Source organism: Malus domestica, chromosome 17, assembly GCF_042453785.1.
Source record: "Malus domestica chromosome 17, GDT2T_hap1".
In the NCBI taxonomy this organism is placed as follows: Eukaryota; Viridiplantae; Streptophyta; class Magnoliopsida; order Rosales; family Rosaceae; genus Malus; species Malus domestica.
The window spans coordinates 25,570,446-25,585,055 of NC_091677.1; the positions used below are offsets into that span (position 1 = coordinate 25,570,446).

General features: G+C 36.9%; 1 protein-coding gene and 2 long non-coding RNA genes across 3 annotated transcripts; 2 read left to right on the forward strand and 1 right to left on the reverse strand.

Annotated features, from left to right (window-relative positions):
• The first annotated feature begins 3,568 nt into the window (after positions 1 to 3,568).
• On the forward strand, positions 3,569 to 7,116 carry LOC103437253 (uncharacterized). The gene is made up of 5 exons (XR_003771092.2): positions 3,569 to 3,742; positions 3,940 to 4,065; positions 4,193 to 4,262; positions 4,387 to 4,458; positions 6,956 to 7,116. It is a non-coding gene; the product is annotated as an uncharacterized lncRNA (long non-coding RNA).
• Positions 7,117 to 7,399: 283 nt separating this feature from the next.
• Positions 7,400 to 11,457, reverse strand: LOC103437304 (B3 domain-containing protein LOC_Os12g40080-like). Its single transcript, XM_029098134.2, has 9 exons — positions 11,263 to 11,457; positions 10,299 to 10,740; positions 9,911 to 10,107; positions 9,549 to 9,831; positions 9,090 to 9,454; positions 8,668 to 8,941; positions 8,210 to 8,574; positions 7,808 to 8,081; positions 7,400 to 7,699 (listed from the first exon to the last, which is right to left on the reverse strand). Exons 1-9 carry the CDS (start codon positions 11,368 to 11,370, stop codon positions 7,656 to 7,658), a joined length of 2,352 nt encoding a protein of 783 aa, XP_028953967.1. The 5' UTR covers positions 11,371 to 11,457; the 3' UTR covers positions 7,400 to 7,655.
• On the forward strand, positions 9,422 to 10,289 carry LOC114822945 (uncharacterized). Its single transcript, XR_003771093.2, has 2 exons — positions 9,422 to 9,562; positions 9,741 to 10,289. It is a non-coding gene; the product is annotated as an uncharacterized lncRNA (long non-coding RNA).
• Positions 11,458 to 14,610: the final 3,153 nt, after the last annotated feature.

A 14,610-nucleotide genomic window follows, 5' to 3' on the forward strand; every position in this document is an offset into this window, starting at 1 on the left:
AGAGGGCACTCCCAACGAAGCCTTTCGAAATATTCAGCTTTCCTTCCCCCCGATAATACCTCTGCAAACAAGCTATACTAGAGCAAGAATATCTCATATCATCAGGGTTAAAAGCAAGAGTATCCCATATCATGCTTTTTCCCTGTCTTTTCCTTTGGCCTTGTTTTTACCTGCAAGACAAGGAGAAAGAGAGCAATCAGTCAGCACTTGGAATCAAGCTTCCAGCCAGGAACTGACTGCCTGGAACCCCTTACCTGATTACTTACCTGGCATTGCTCTCGAGTACTCATCTTCAACATCTTATATTTCCAGGGAAGATTCCGCATCTGCTTGAGGAACAGATAGGGCAAGTGCGAAGGATACAAGGAAGCATGTGGAGACAAGCGTACCAGCACACGTGCCGATACATCCATTACGCTGTCAAAAGCAAAAGTATCCCATATCAGCAGGGTGGAACGTACTCTAGATTTGATGGACTTGTTTTGACCCTCAAATTCTTCAGTCGGCCTTATACTCTGGAGGAAACCAGAAAACCCTCCAGCTCAGTTCAAGAATAAGCCTGTGGAAAGTTACTTCTTCAAAAGCAAAAGTATCTCATATCATCTCTTCTCATTTTTCTTCTCTTTATCCTTCATGCTGCTGCAAGATGGGGAGAAGGTGAACAATCAGTTAGAGCTCTGATTGCTTACCTTGTCTGTCACCTCTTTCAGCAGACCCCCTAGCTCGGCGACTTGGGGGACTCCTACTACATGGTTTGTATCGCGCTTGACCAAGCCTGAAACTACAAGTAAGCTTCAAGTGAAATTGATACATTACCTTGTGCATCTCCACCAGTTAAAGATACCACCCCTGGATGGAGGAAGAGTACTTCCAGAGAAGATGCCACATCTACCTATGAGACAGATAAGGCAAGTCAAGACGACACCACACTCCGATACTTAGAAGTTTCGTGATTACGAGATCATTCTCCCACAATATTTCCTAATGTCATTTGTACTAAATCATTCACTTGTACTCACTAAAGGAGAGCTTGAACCTATGTACTTGTGTAAACCCTTCACAATTAATGAGAACTCTTCTATTCCGTGGACGTAGCCAATCTGGGTGAACCACGTACATCTTGTGTTTGCTTTCCTGTCTCTATCCATTTATATATTTATCCATGCTAATGACCGGAGCAATCTAGCGAAGATCACAAAAAGCGACCGTTTTCACTACCTAGGATCTATCTAGCAAGAGAACGGAGAATTAGATGGAGATCTCAACCTCGTAGGCCACTGAAGCTCAAGGGAAAATTTTATAGGACGGCAATAAGGCCAGCGATGTTGTATGACACAGAATGTTGGGCGGTGAAGCATCAACACGTACACAAAATGGGTGTAGCGGAGATGAGGATGCTTCGTGGGATGTGTGGGCACACGAGAAAGGATAAGATTGGGAATGAGGATATCCGAGGTAAAGTAGGAGTAGCCGAAATTGTAGGAAAGATGAGAGAAAATCGGCTCCGGTGATTTGGACATGTGCAAAGAAGGCCGAATGACGCTCCGGTTCGAAGATGTGACTACGGGACAGAGGTTCAGGGCCGAAGGGGTAGAGGAAGACCTAGGAAAACTTTGGAAGAGACTCTAAGAAAAGACAGTACTTGGATCTAACGGAGGACATGACACAAAACCGAGCGCAATGGCGTTCTAGGATTCATATAGCCGACCCCACTTAGTGGGAAAAGGCTTTGTTGTTGTTGTTGTTGTTGTTGTGCAGTGAAAGTGACTAAAAATCATTGTTCTAAAAATCGGCGGCACTAGACGACTGGTCATTACTCTAATCAATTTTTAGACGTTTGAAAATTAAGAAATGACGTTTAAACCTGTTTAGGCATCTGTCCTGCCTAACCAACGTCGACCTAGCCTGCCTCGGTTGCAACTCTCACTTATACAAAAAATCGATAACTTTCATTTTGCATTTTATTTTTTCAATAAAATGTAATAGACTTGTTGAAAACTCTAACGAACATTCATTATATATTTATTCCCATGTTCTCAATATGTTTTAAGGAAAACTAACGAAAAATCTAAAAAAACTTTAGTTTTAATGAAAAATAACAAATAAAGGTGTAGTGAATAGTACCACAGAAAGGTAAAAATGTGGTTTTTCATTAAAAGTGAATAATACCGAGAGTGTTTTGTTAAAACTCCCTATGTTTTAATACCATATAATTTATAGTTCATTTTATTTTTCAATTTATGTCTCCCAGTAAAATTAGGTATTTTTTTATTTTTTTTGGCTAAATAGCCAAAATGGTCCCTGAGATTTGCATAAATCATCACTTTGGTCCCTAACATTTCAAATCAATAAAAGTGGTCCTTGAGATTGCCCATCATCCATCATTTTGGTCATTCTCTTAAAAACTCCGTTAAGTGTCCCGGAACTCTTGACTGGAAGTTTGAGCAATTTTCAAAGCTTCGTAACTCAATCGTTTCTTAACTAAATTTGACCCATAATATATCAAAATGAAGATAGGAAAGTGTAGAATAAGATTATACCTATTTGGAAGCCCAATGGTTGCCAGAGATGGCCGAAAAATATTCTCAAAGTTGACTGGTTTTAGGGAAAACTGGAAAACTCGTTGGAAACTGGGTAAATTTTAAACGTTCATAACTTCTTCAATACTCAACAAAATCAAGTGATTCAAAAACTAAAATCATACTTCTCGACAAGAAGAAGAGAATGGTACCTTTTTTGACTGCTAACTCGCCATGGTTTGGCCGTAAAATGGCTCGAAAGTGGATGTCTTGGTCTATAAGACAGCCACTTTCGAGCCGTTTTCCGGACAAACCATGGTGATTTAGCCATCTAAAAAGGTACCATTCTCTTCATGTCATTGAGAATTATGATTTTAGTTTTTGAATCACTTGATTTAAAGTTTACCCAGTTTCTAGCGAGTTTTCCAGGTTTCCCTAGGACCAGTCAACTTTGAGGCTATTTTTCGGCCATGTCTGGCAACAATTGGGCTTGAAAATAGATATAATCTTATTCTACACTTTCCTATCTTCATTTTGATTTATTATGGGTCGAATTTGGTTAAGAAACGATTGAGTTACGAAACTTTGAAAATTGCCCAAACTTCCGGCCAAGAGCTCCAGGACATTTAACGAAGTTTTTAAAGGAAGGACCAAAATGATGGATGGTGGACAATCTCAGGGACCACATTTGTTGATTTGAAATGTTAGGGACCACAGTAATGAGTTATGCAAATCTTAGGGACCATTTTGGCTATTTAGCCTTTTTTTTAAAATCCACCTAATCTACTCAGGCCCCCACCTAGGTCCCGCTCAACCGCCTAGGCGCTAGGCCCTAGCCTGCCGGCCGACTAGCACCTTGCGTCTTTTAGAATCTTGCTAAAAATTATAAAGAATTAGTATAAGTTTACACAACGAAAGGAACATAACAAAAATGAAAGTAAAGAAAATTTAGGATGTAATAAATAATATCTTTTTGTGTGTGTGTGTGTGTAATGTATAGATTATAAGTATACATGTATAACAACTATGCGGTGAATGAGAATACGAACATGGACAAAGGCGAAGTTTTAAAAGGCTGTGCAATATAATGGAATGACATTGACTGGGTGTGGATTTATGAAGTCCTAAACGGATGCTCTGTAGCTTTGGTTGTAGAATCATAATAGCTTTGGTTGCAAAACCTGGAATTGATGTGATTGTAGAAAGATCTAAATATATATAAGGTGTGTTTTTTTTTTTAGAAAAAAAAATGTTTGATGATGAAAGACTGTTTTCGTGATATGAGAATATACATTTTTTTCATTTCATATATTTCGTTCACCGAGATGACATGATTTGATAGTATGTTATGTGTTTTTTTTTTTTTTTTTAAAGATTTTGTTGCGAATATTTTACAGTATATGTTTTGAATAATTTTCAGGAAAGTAAACCTTAGATTTGAATGGTCTGTCGTTGCAGAATTCCTCTTTAAATCGTCTGTCGTTGAGACACTTTCATTGCAAGGGCAACTGAGAAGCTTTCGGAGGCTGCTGCAGCTTACATTGAGGTTCCTTCATTGTGTTGTATTTGGATTTTGTTATTTTAGAAATATCTTTTCAGGAAAAAAGAAATTTGTTGTTTGTGCATTTTTTTTTTCTGAACACGTTTTCGTCATGTTTTCCTGGAATGAGAAGGCACAGAAAATTAAGGCAGGGAAGCAACAGCAGGTACAAATGGAGCAGCTACAGCTATTGGGGCAGCGCGGTAAATTCTCATATCTGTTTCATCATGTCTTCCTCTCTTCATTACATTCCGAATCTTCAAAATCCTTACCGATTCGTGTAAGTTCTAATATATTTTTCTATGTTTTTTTGATTTTGGTTTCCAGGGTTACAATCTCAATCAACAAGATGCAAAACGAGGAGGGAATCATCACCCAGCTCTAGATCCCGAGAAAATGGTATTCAATCGAATCTAATATTGTGTTATTAGGCAGCAACATGTCTACAGGTTACATCTCTATTATGTTAAAATGATTTTGTCTATTGTTTTACATTCAATTATTTACTGAAGTTTTTCTGTACTGAATATCATCATTGATTTTAAACGATTGTTATTCCATAGAAGCTTACTTTTCTTTGATATCAAGATTTTCTGATAAAATGGTAAAAAGTTGACTTGCATTTGACAAACAATTGTCATCATTATAGCAGTACAACGCTCATCGACATGATCGTCCCAATACATTATTTTTTTTGTTTTGTGCTTTGGCAATTTGACTCATCTTATCTTGCCAAAAGATGCATGTGAGTTTTAAGGATTCAGGGATCCTCTTCTCTCCAGATTACTGGATCGGGCCTTACCTCCATGTGTTGTTGAGTCTATTGAAAGTTGGTATGCATGAGAAGTTTAAGTAATACTTGCCATAAAAAGTAGAAGTGATGACTGACAAGGAATTGATTATCTCATCAGCAACTTCATTTTTATCTAAGAACGAATTTGATACATGTAGATGTATATAGGTTAAATTGATTGTTAAGATGACAATTTAATCACTTTTCAATATCTTATATCTCCATCTCCCAGTTCTGATTTTTACTTACTTGAAATAAATAGATTCTAGGAATCTCATTTAGCAAAATAAGCAATGGATAGTGCAAACGGTTTTTTCTTACATTCACAACAATATAGGCACTTCTATTTTTTTAGCAATATAGTGCTTAGCTTAAAGTCAGAATGTTAACCAAATGTATTCAATTTGTTCGACTAACCATTGTTCTATTAATAGTTCATTTAATCTAAGGTCAAATGGGTAGATCTTGCTCCATATACTGAGTTAGTATAGGTTACCTAGAAGAGTGCCGCTATGAATGGTTGCTCTCGTGCGATCGACTTTCATACATTAATGCATGGTGAAATTGGCTTAAGGACTTACAAGTCATTTGCTGTCATGCACCGATCTAGACATACGGTCTACTGTAGGAGGTGCAAGGAAAATAATTGAAATACTGAGACTAAAATTAACAACATTTGCAATAACTCAGGTTCCAACAAGAAAGTTCAAAGGAAATACAAGATAAGAAATAGGGAGCACTCCAAACTTTGAACTCTGACTCCTAACCCAAGAACTCCTCGCATCAACTAAGCTTTGTCACCTGCACAATTGCCCCTACACCATGGGAATGGTGCACCGGGTAAAGTAAAAACTCAAATAAGTTGAGAAGTTCGTGTGAGGGACAATAATCCGACTTATTTGGTAATCATAAAATATTTTTATCGACCACAACTTATACACATCAATCATAAAAGCATACTTTATAAATCATAATCAAATCACTGAAAATTCTGAAGAAGTCACGCAAACATTCATTGGCCTTTCTAAATCAAAGGTCCTCGAATTTCTGATTCATAAATACAATGAAAACTATTGCTAGAGCGACACAGTTCTGCTGAAGACTACATCTCCTAATTTTTCACGTTCTAGAATCATTTCAAAAACCAACGAAGCCAAGAGAAGCGATTTTGGGCTACTCAACGAAATCCAAAGTACATTGGGTTCTAGATCAATCAACGGAACCAAACGGATACAATTCCGAGCCACTCAACAGAATCGTGAAGTAGAAGGGATTACTGATCACTCAACGGAATCCGAACAGGATACGATTCCGGACCACTCAGCAGAATCGTGAAGTACAAGGGATTCTAAACCACTCAACAGAATCCAAACGAAAACATATGGATGGATCTCAAACCACTCAGCAGAATCAATACAGAGCAGGGAACTAGACCACTCAACGGAACTCTAGCTAAACCTGATTCTGGACCACTCAACGGAACCGAGCATAATCCAAGGAAACAGTTTCAAACGGCTCAATGAAATAAGACATGACACTTTCAATGCAACGATTCCCCATGTCAATGGGGTTATCAGTCCTCTACTAACCCTCAAGTTCATAAACATTTCAAATATGCAGGTCAAATCACATTTCATGAAAATATAGATCGATGGAAAACTATGAAAGCAATAATATTTAGTAGAAAAACACATTTATAAATTCATGTCATATCCACAAAATATACTAACATGAGGATTTCATGGGTAATCACCATATTACATATATTAAAGTCACTCACTTGAAGTCCGCACTACGGCTTCCTAGCACGCCACTTGTTTGATAAAATAACTGTGACCACTATCTTGAACCGTCGTGCTCAGTATCAGACATACCTGCGATTTGGGTATTGCCATTTGAGTGCTTCAGTATCCAAAAAGTAGCTATGAAGTATGTTGAGTATTATTTGCTTCGAACATCCTTCAATTGTTCCCTTAGTTGTTGTTTTTTGGTTGTTTATCATAGACACAGTTGTTTTTTAGTTGTTTTTTGGTTGTTTATCATAGACACAGTTGTCTATCATAGACACAGTGGCTATTAAGTTGATTGTATTGATATTTTCAGGTGATGTGGAGATGCGCTGGGTTGATGCATATTTCCCATTTACCGACCCATCATTTGAACTTGAGATGTTTTTCAATGTATGCTACTGAGTTCGATCACTTTGAGGGGAAAAAAAGCATTTCAAGTCTCTCCTGTTATGTCATTCTGTTAGAGGTTCTTTCTTTTTCATGGACGGTACCTAAGAGTAATCCATTATGCAGAAGAATGTAGTATTTCCTTACTACGAACAAGTAATAACTAACCAGAATGGTACACACTCAAGTAAGACAAGATAAAAATTAGTGTACGGAATATTGATTGTTGGATAGAGACTATCATGAAACAAGTTTACTGCCACCATGATGCCTGTGGTCACTCAAGGTCATGTGCAAGACTCGTTACATTGCCTTGTATAAGTGGCTCGCAAGTCCAGGGTGACAATGAACCGTTCCACCTAAGTTAAGGTTAAGCACAAAGACAACATATCTCATAACTATGACATCCAAAATGTAGGGTTCAAGATGAAGTTGAAATTCATAACAACAAAAGAGGTTCTTAGGATGATGCCCTTTATGAGGGTGATCAAAATAACAAGTGGAGGACATGGGCATCATTAAATTTGCAGGCCTTTTTTCATCTGCCTTCAATATTCAGATTCATGTTTGGTAGTATTCGTGGTGAAATACTCAGCTTCAACAACTACATCCATCCGGCTACTTTCTTATTTTTCGACTTGAACTGATCCTTGGAAATTGATTGCTTTCCCTAAAACAAAGACAGAAAAACAGAGAAGAATAACACGCGTATAAGTTATGCAGATGACAGACCTGATGGAGCAGAAAGAAACTCACAACCAACAGAAAACTTGCTCACCTGGTGAAAAGGTGCAATCAGCAGTTTCTCTACCGCGGAAAATGACTACATCAATTAAATGTTCGGTATTATTGATCAACATGAAAACACACACATCACCGATTTCCAGACCATTGTCTTGCACAAATGTCATCCAGCCACTCTGGAATTTCAGTACAGTTTTGCTATATTGGTGTAATTTGACAGGCCAAGTTCTTCCACCCGAAACACGAAGAATCACATTATCATGAGTCCTGTTTAGAAGATGTTCCCGGGCAAACTTAGCTTCCAAATTCTGAAATAGAAAGAGAAGCAGGTAAGACTAAATTTTTGGAGTATTTAGAACGTAATTTTCTTTAGCTTAATAGTTTTCATTTCATACTAGCAGAAGTTGTACATGATCTGTCTCTCTAGAAAGCTTACCAAAGTATTTGCCTGGATATACGAGGGACGCATAACAACCATGCAACAAGGGTATTCAGATTTGAAAGCCCTTGCTCTCTGAAGAGCTCTATTTGTTCCGCTTTCTGTAAGTGGATTCATCATCCTAGGAACCTGATTAGGTCTTCGTTTTACTAATTCTTTAGTACAAGACGAGCCACCAAACTTCTTCATGTGGTTTTCTGAAGTGCTAATGGAACCTGCTCTGTTTTTCTTGTGAGGCTGTGTTGCAATTGGTGATTTTTTCTTTGTTTTCAGGCATGGTGGAGAATCGTCCAAGATTTCAACACAACCATCATCTTCATCAGTTTCTTCAGTTTCGGACATTGTTTTTTCACCATCAACGTCTGCAAGCACCCGCAAAAGATTAAGGTGACAGGTAGTTAATCTCTACGGCAATTCCATCAACTAATCAGTTCAGAAATTAATAGACAACTTACCTTGTGACAGGTTCCAACGTGCAGCTTCTGTAGTGCGGAAAATAACAACATCCATTAAACCTTTGATGTTGTTAATCAACGCAAATACACACACATCACCAATTTCCAAATGATTGTCTTGCACAAATGTAATCCAACCATTCTGGAGTCGGACCATGTTTTTCTGACGTTTGCTTAATTTGACAGGCCAAGTTCTTCCATCCGAAACACGAAGGATTACTTGATGATAATTCCACTTAAGAAAGTGTTCCTTGGTAAACTTGGCTCCCAAATACTGAAAAGAAAGAGAATCAGGTAATTTGGAGAGGATTTGCGTTGTAATTTGTTTGAGCTTAATTTTCAGTTTGAAAACTAACACACACATATATGTAGACATAAAATTAGCAGAACTTGTACATTATGTCTCTCTATAAAAAGCTTACCACATAATGTGCATGGATATACGAGGGACTCATAACAACTGTGCAAGAAGGGTATTCAGATTTGAAAGCCTTTGCTCTCTGAAGGGCTCTATTTGTACCATGTGCCGTAACTGGGTTCATCTTCCTAAGAACTTGAAGAGTTCTTCGGTTCATTATTTTTTTAGTCAAAGACGAGCCACCAAATTTCTTTATGCGGTTTTCTGCTGTGCTAACTGAACATGTTCTGTTTTTCTTGTGAGGCTGTGGTGCTATTGGTGATTTCTTCTTTGTTTTCGGGCATGTTGGAAAATCGTCCAAGATTTCAATGGAATCATCATCTTCATCAGTTTCTTCCATTTGGGACATTGTTTGTTCCCCGTCAACATCTGCGAGCACATCACAAAAGATGAACGTGATGGATTGTTAATCTCTATGGCACTTCCATCAATTAATCAGTTCAGAAATTAAAAGACAACGTACCTGGTGGTGAGAATGTATGTGCAGTTTCTGTGGCGCGAAAAATGACAACTTCAAACTCAAGTTTAGTGTCATCTATCAACACAAGTACACACACATCACCAACTTCCAAATTATTGCCTCTTACAAATTCAGTCCAGCCATACTGCAGTCTGAGTTTTGGTCTGGTTGCCTTTTCACATTTCATTTCAACAGACCAAGTTCCCCCATCCAAAACCCGAAGGGTAATGGCACCAGGATGCTTACCGAGACGTCTCATGTGGATACACAATTTTGAAGGCAGCCACTGAAAATAATCAAATGAAGGAAAAGACGATAAGCAAACAAATTTGACGGTCCATGATGGTTGTCTATAGAGAACTTACCACAGAATATCCATTGATATAAGTGCGCTTCATGGGAACTATGAAAGAAGGGTTGTCAGATTTGAAAGCTGTAGCTCTCCGAAGAGCTACAGCAGCTTTTCCTCTTGCATTCGACGCATGCATCCTCCCAAGAACTGTTTGAGCTCGTTTTGGAGTGCTGGACGTGCCTTCACCGTGTCTTTTGGATGCAAACTCAGCTTTGCATGTCAAAGAACACAGTAGGATATTAAAAGTTAGAACAGAATGGCAGAAAGCACAATAAGGTAAAAAATCGGAAGCTAAACATATGTTGCGTATTAATGTTTCAATTTTTATTTCTGATTTTTATTGACTTCTTAAACATCATTTCGTAATGTAATCAGAGTATTTTTTTGGTTTCTGGTTTTACCTGTTGAACTTGTTCTGTGCTTCTTACGAGGCTGAGGACATGACAATGGATATTTGTCCCTTGTTTTTCTTGAGCGGGACATGATGTTGTCCAAGACTTCAACACAATCAGAGTCGTCATCATCATCCCAAGAACTATTGTCGGAATCATCATCTTCATCGGTTTCTTCCATCTCGGGCATTGTCAATGGATAGTTGATCTCTGTGAAATCCTTGTCAAATACACTAACGCGGAATGTTGAATTCCCTTCATATCCGAAAACTAACGAATGACAGCAGTCTAGAGAGCAAAACTTCGAGAACTTTGGCCAACCCTCGCCGAACCAGACCTCACCCTCCCATATTCTGAGTTCTATTTTCCACTCTGAACCAGTTGGAAGCTTAAGAAATACTGGATTCGAAAGATCATCTCCATATTTCCTAAAAAATTTGTTTGGAATCCTCTGCACAACACAGAAACTTGTCACCAAACTGTTCGTATAGTGAAAACAATTATCTGATTTTTGTGGCTATGAAATATATGGGTACATTAACTGCATCAAATCCTATTAAGTCAGACTCTTCATTGTGAGAGGGGTTAAATAATTGAGAGTTTTAACAAAACACTTCCGGTACTGTTCATTTTTAACGAAAAACCACATTTATACATTTCCTGTACTATTCATTATACCTTTAAAAATGACTTTTCTTTAAAAGGGAAGTTTTCTTAGATTTTTCGTTAGTTTTCCTTAAATACTTTGGTGCCGTTTGATAACCATTTCATTTTCAGCTTTCAGAAAACCAAAAACTAACAACTTAAAAGCTAAATTTTGAGAACTAAAAAGAGTAAGGAATGTTTGATAATCATTTCGTTTTTTGTTTCAAACTAATCTCCAAAATCAAGCACGGACATTAAAGAGAGAGAGAGAGAGAGAGAGAGAGAGAGAGAGAGAGAGAGAGAGGGAGGGAGGGAGAGAGGTACTCACAAGTTTGGTCTGTGTACAAATAGACTTCGGAATAACTACTAGGAAATGGGGAGCTTTAAGATGTGTTTTTGAAGAGAAGTCATGAATTTTCCGGTGAAAAGAAGCCATTTTTTTGAAGTTCGTCAAAAGCTTGAAGATCTGCTTCAAAGCTTTAAAGTTGTCAGCAGATCACTCAGCCGAGCTCCAGTTTATGGACTAGCAAGAAGAAGGTAGACTGGCAAACTAATTAAGTGCTTGAAGAATTAAATGCTCAGTCCACCAACTCAATCGTTATTAATTCAGTTCACAACTTAATGCTTGTTCTTGAAGTCATTGTAGTGCAGTGGTACATGAATGCATTAATGTGTCTGTACATGTATACTCTGACTCTAACTACCAAATCCAAATCCCTCATATTAATGAGAAATATTAATTGGGAACAGGATTACTTAGGCGTCCTAGTACAATAATGTCTTACCATACCCAAATCCCCCATTATTAATGAGAAATATTAATTGGGAACATGATTACCACTACCGGGCGTCCTAATTCAATAATTTCATACCGAGCTTAAGTTTTTTCTAAGTTATAACAGTAAAAAAAGATAACCACTAATTGTTTCCAATCAAAATGCCAAATCTTATGTGGCATGACATGAAATGGCAGCAAAGAGACTTGCTGTCAAACTTCAATTTTTTTTTACTAATTATTAAATGTCTTTTATTAATATTTTAATGTCATTTATTATTTGATTGTTGAACGGTAGAGTTGGTTTAAAACACTACCTATTTCTTCTTTTTTAATCAACAAATTTGTTTCAATTTAAGCAGTTGATTGTTGAACGGTAGAGTTCATCTAAAACACTACCTATTTCTTCTTTTTTTAATCAGCAAATTTGTTTTAATATAAGCAACATTGCTGCTTTGTAAAATACAGTGATTCGTTCTTCAATAGGTATCCTTCGTTATTTTGTGAACATGCCCCAAATTTTTTCAGACTCATCTTCTAATTCAACATATGAGCATTTTTGGAGTATTGTTAATTCTGAATTTGATGAATAACTGGAAAGGCTGGAATTGGTTGCTTTACAAAATGAACAAGAGAACATGGAGACATGAATGAGAAAACGGCGTGGCTCCATAAAAGGCAATGCATATATCAATAGAAAGTAGTGCAGAATATGATAGGCTAGAGTGCCAATAGTGGCAACCTTTTAGAAAGAGTGCGGCTATACACACTTGCCTATTGTATTTTTTTCACGATCTTATAGTTACAAAATTTGTAAGCAGTTTTAGGCCCCGTTTGGGATTGAGGTGATTTTAAAAAAAGCCACTGTGAAAAAAAGCTGATGGTCATTTTTGTGTTTGGTAAACTGAAAAAAAAGGGGCTTATTTTGGAAGCTGCTGTGAGAATAAGCTGAAAATCAAAGGAAAAGCTGAAGCTGCTATTTGCTGCTTTGAAAAAAAGCCATTTTTTTCAAAGCACACGGAGCTACAGTGCTCCTTTAATGAAAAGACACACTATCATCCTGCTTTTTTTTTCAAAAGCACTTTCACAAAAAAGTTTACCAAACACTTTACTGGCTTTATTTCACAGCCGCTTATTCTAACAGCACAGCCGCTTATTCTCACAGCAGCTTTTTTTCAAAGCACAGCAATACCAAACCAGCCCTTAGTGCCCTTGCACTTGCCTTGCCCTTGTCCTCCAAAAAATCACTTCCAACAGTCCGTTTGGTGAAGGGCAATTGGTGGGCCAACACATGCCTGTCCAAAAGCCCGAGTAGCTTGAGCTCGGCCTTGTGCTAGTGGTCAAGGTTGACGTCAACATGGTGTCAGCCACATTTTTTTTTTTGTGTGTTTGACGCGTGATGAGAGATAGTGGGCTGATTGTTGCTACTGTCATGGCCCCCAAGCTATCAAAGCAACTCAGCTCCCCAACAGCTATACACGTGGCATTTATGAGCAGTTGGATTTGAAACGGTCTCAAGATTCAATAACTAAAATTAATCTTGTTCAAAATTTTATTTAATAATTTAAAATTTTGAATAAAGGTTTTAAAAAATTATAGAAATTAATGAAAATTCATAAATAAATATATTTAAAAATACAAAAATATTATATATTTTTCTAAAGACACCCAACCATCTTCTTCACTACCATATCAAAAATCTAACGCTTTCGCTAGTTATTAAATAACTTAATTATGCTTTAAAATTAAAAAAAAATACATTTGTAAGTATGAATCGTCCTTGTCCTTACTTTTAGCTCAACGGGTGGACTTACACAAAGGTAATCACTTTTCAAAAGGCAATTTACATGCCCTTACCCTTGCTTAGCCCTTGCCCTCTTAAGAGCAAGTCCACTGTTTGCCCAAGTGACAAGGCAATTGGGTTGAATTGCCTTTGGCTGCAAAAAGGTGGTCCACTGGTGTAAAAAATGGAGGGCATTTGGACCAAGGGCTTGTGCTTTTTTAACTACAGGAGACGATAGAGTGGGGCCCACCCGCGTGCACAACCCAGAGTCAAATGACTTATTTTTCCTCCAACTTGTGCCGTTAGATTTCCAACAGTAAAAAAAAGTTGCAAAACTTTATGCAGCTACCAAGTGGCGCAATTTGGGGCATCCAATATAAATAATTTTGATTTTGAACGGTTAAAGATTATTCTAAAGGTAAGCAAATTCAAAAAATAAACCCAAAAACTAAAACAAAAAAACAAAAAAAAAATACCCAAATTTTTTTTTCTATAAGTACCCAACCATTATCTTCATTTCTTGTATTTGAAATATATTATAGAAATCAAACAATCATTTTATTTTCAATGGTGGGCTAAAAGCCAAATTACCCCCCAAAATTTCCCCTCAAACCCACTCCAACCCAAGGGGAAAATTTGGGCTAAATGCTAAATGTTAAATGCTAAACCAATGCCAGATTCCTCCAGAAATTTAGCCCAGAAATTTGAATTTAAAATTTTCAATATTTATTGGAATTTAAAATTTTTTAGATTAAAATGTTCATAAAATTAATTTACGATAGTCTACATATTTATTTATTTTTTTAAAATTTAATTTAACAAAAAAAATAGTCTAAGTTCATTTTTTAATAATCTTAGGCTAAAATTTTAGGCTAAAAAGGTTGGAGCAAAAAAGCTGTTTCTGGATTAAAAGCTAAATTTTTCGGATTAAAATATTTGACTTTTAGCCCAACATGGTCTCATAAAACAAATTCATCAAAGCATAAAAAAAAGTAATAAAAAATAAAAAATAAAATTTTGAATACTGCCTTGCCCTTTTTGCTTTTCACAGACGGATTGATTTCCAAAAGGACAATTACTATTTTTAAAAAAATGAGGAAAATGACGAAAGGCTCAAT

What these genes read in the sequence shown, in the direction of transcription:
- LOC103437304 (XM_029098134.2), bottom strand. Translation starts at nt 11,370, where the DNA reads ATGGCTTCTTTTCACCGGAAAATTCATGACTTCTCTTCAAAAACACAT. An exon ending in ATATCAATGGATATTCTGTG is followed by an intron (nt 9,832 to 9,910) that starts GTAAGTTCTCTA and finishes GATTATTTTCAG; the next exon opens with TGGCTGCCTTCAAAATTGTG. An exon ending in ATATCCAGGCAAATACTTTG is followed by an intron (nt 8,082 to 8,209) that starts GTAAGCTTTCTA and finishes TTTCTATTTCAG; the next exon opens with AATTTGGAAGCTAAGTTTGC.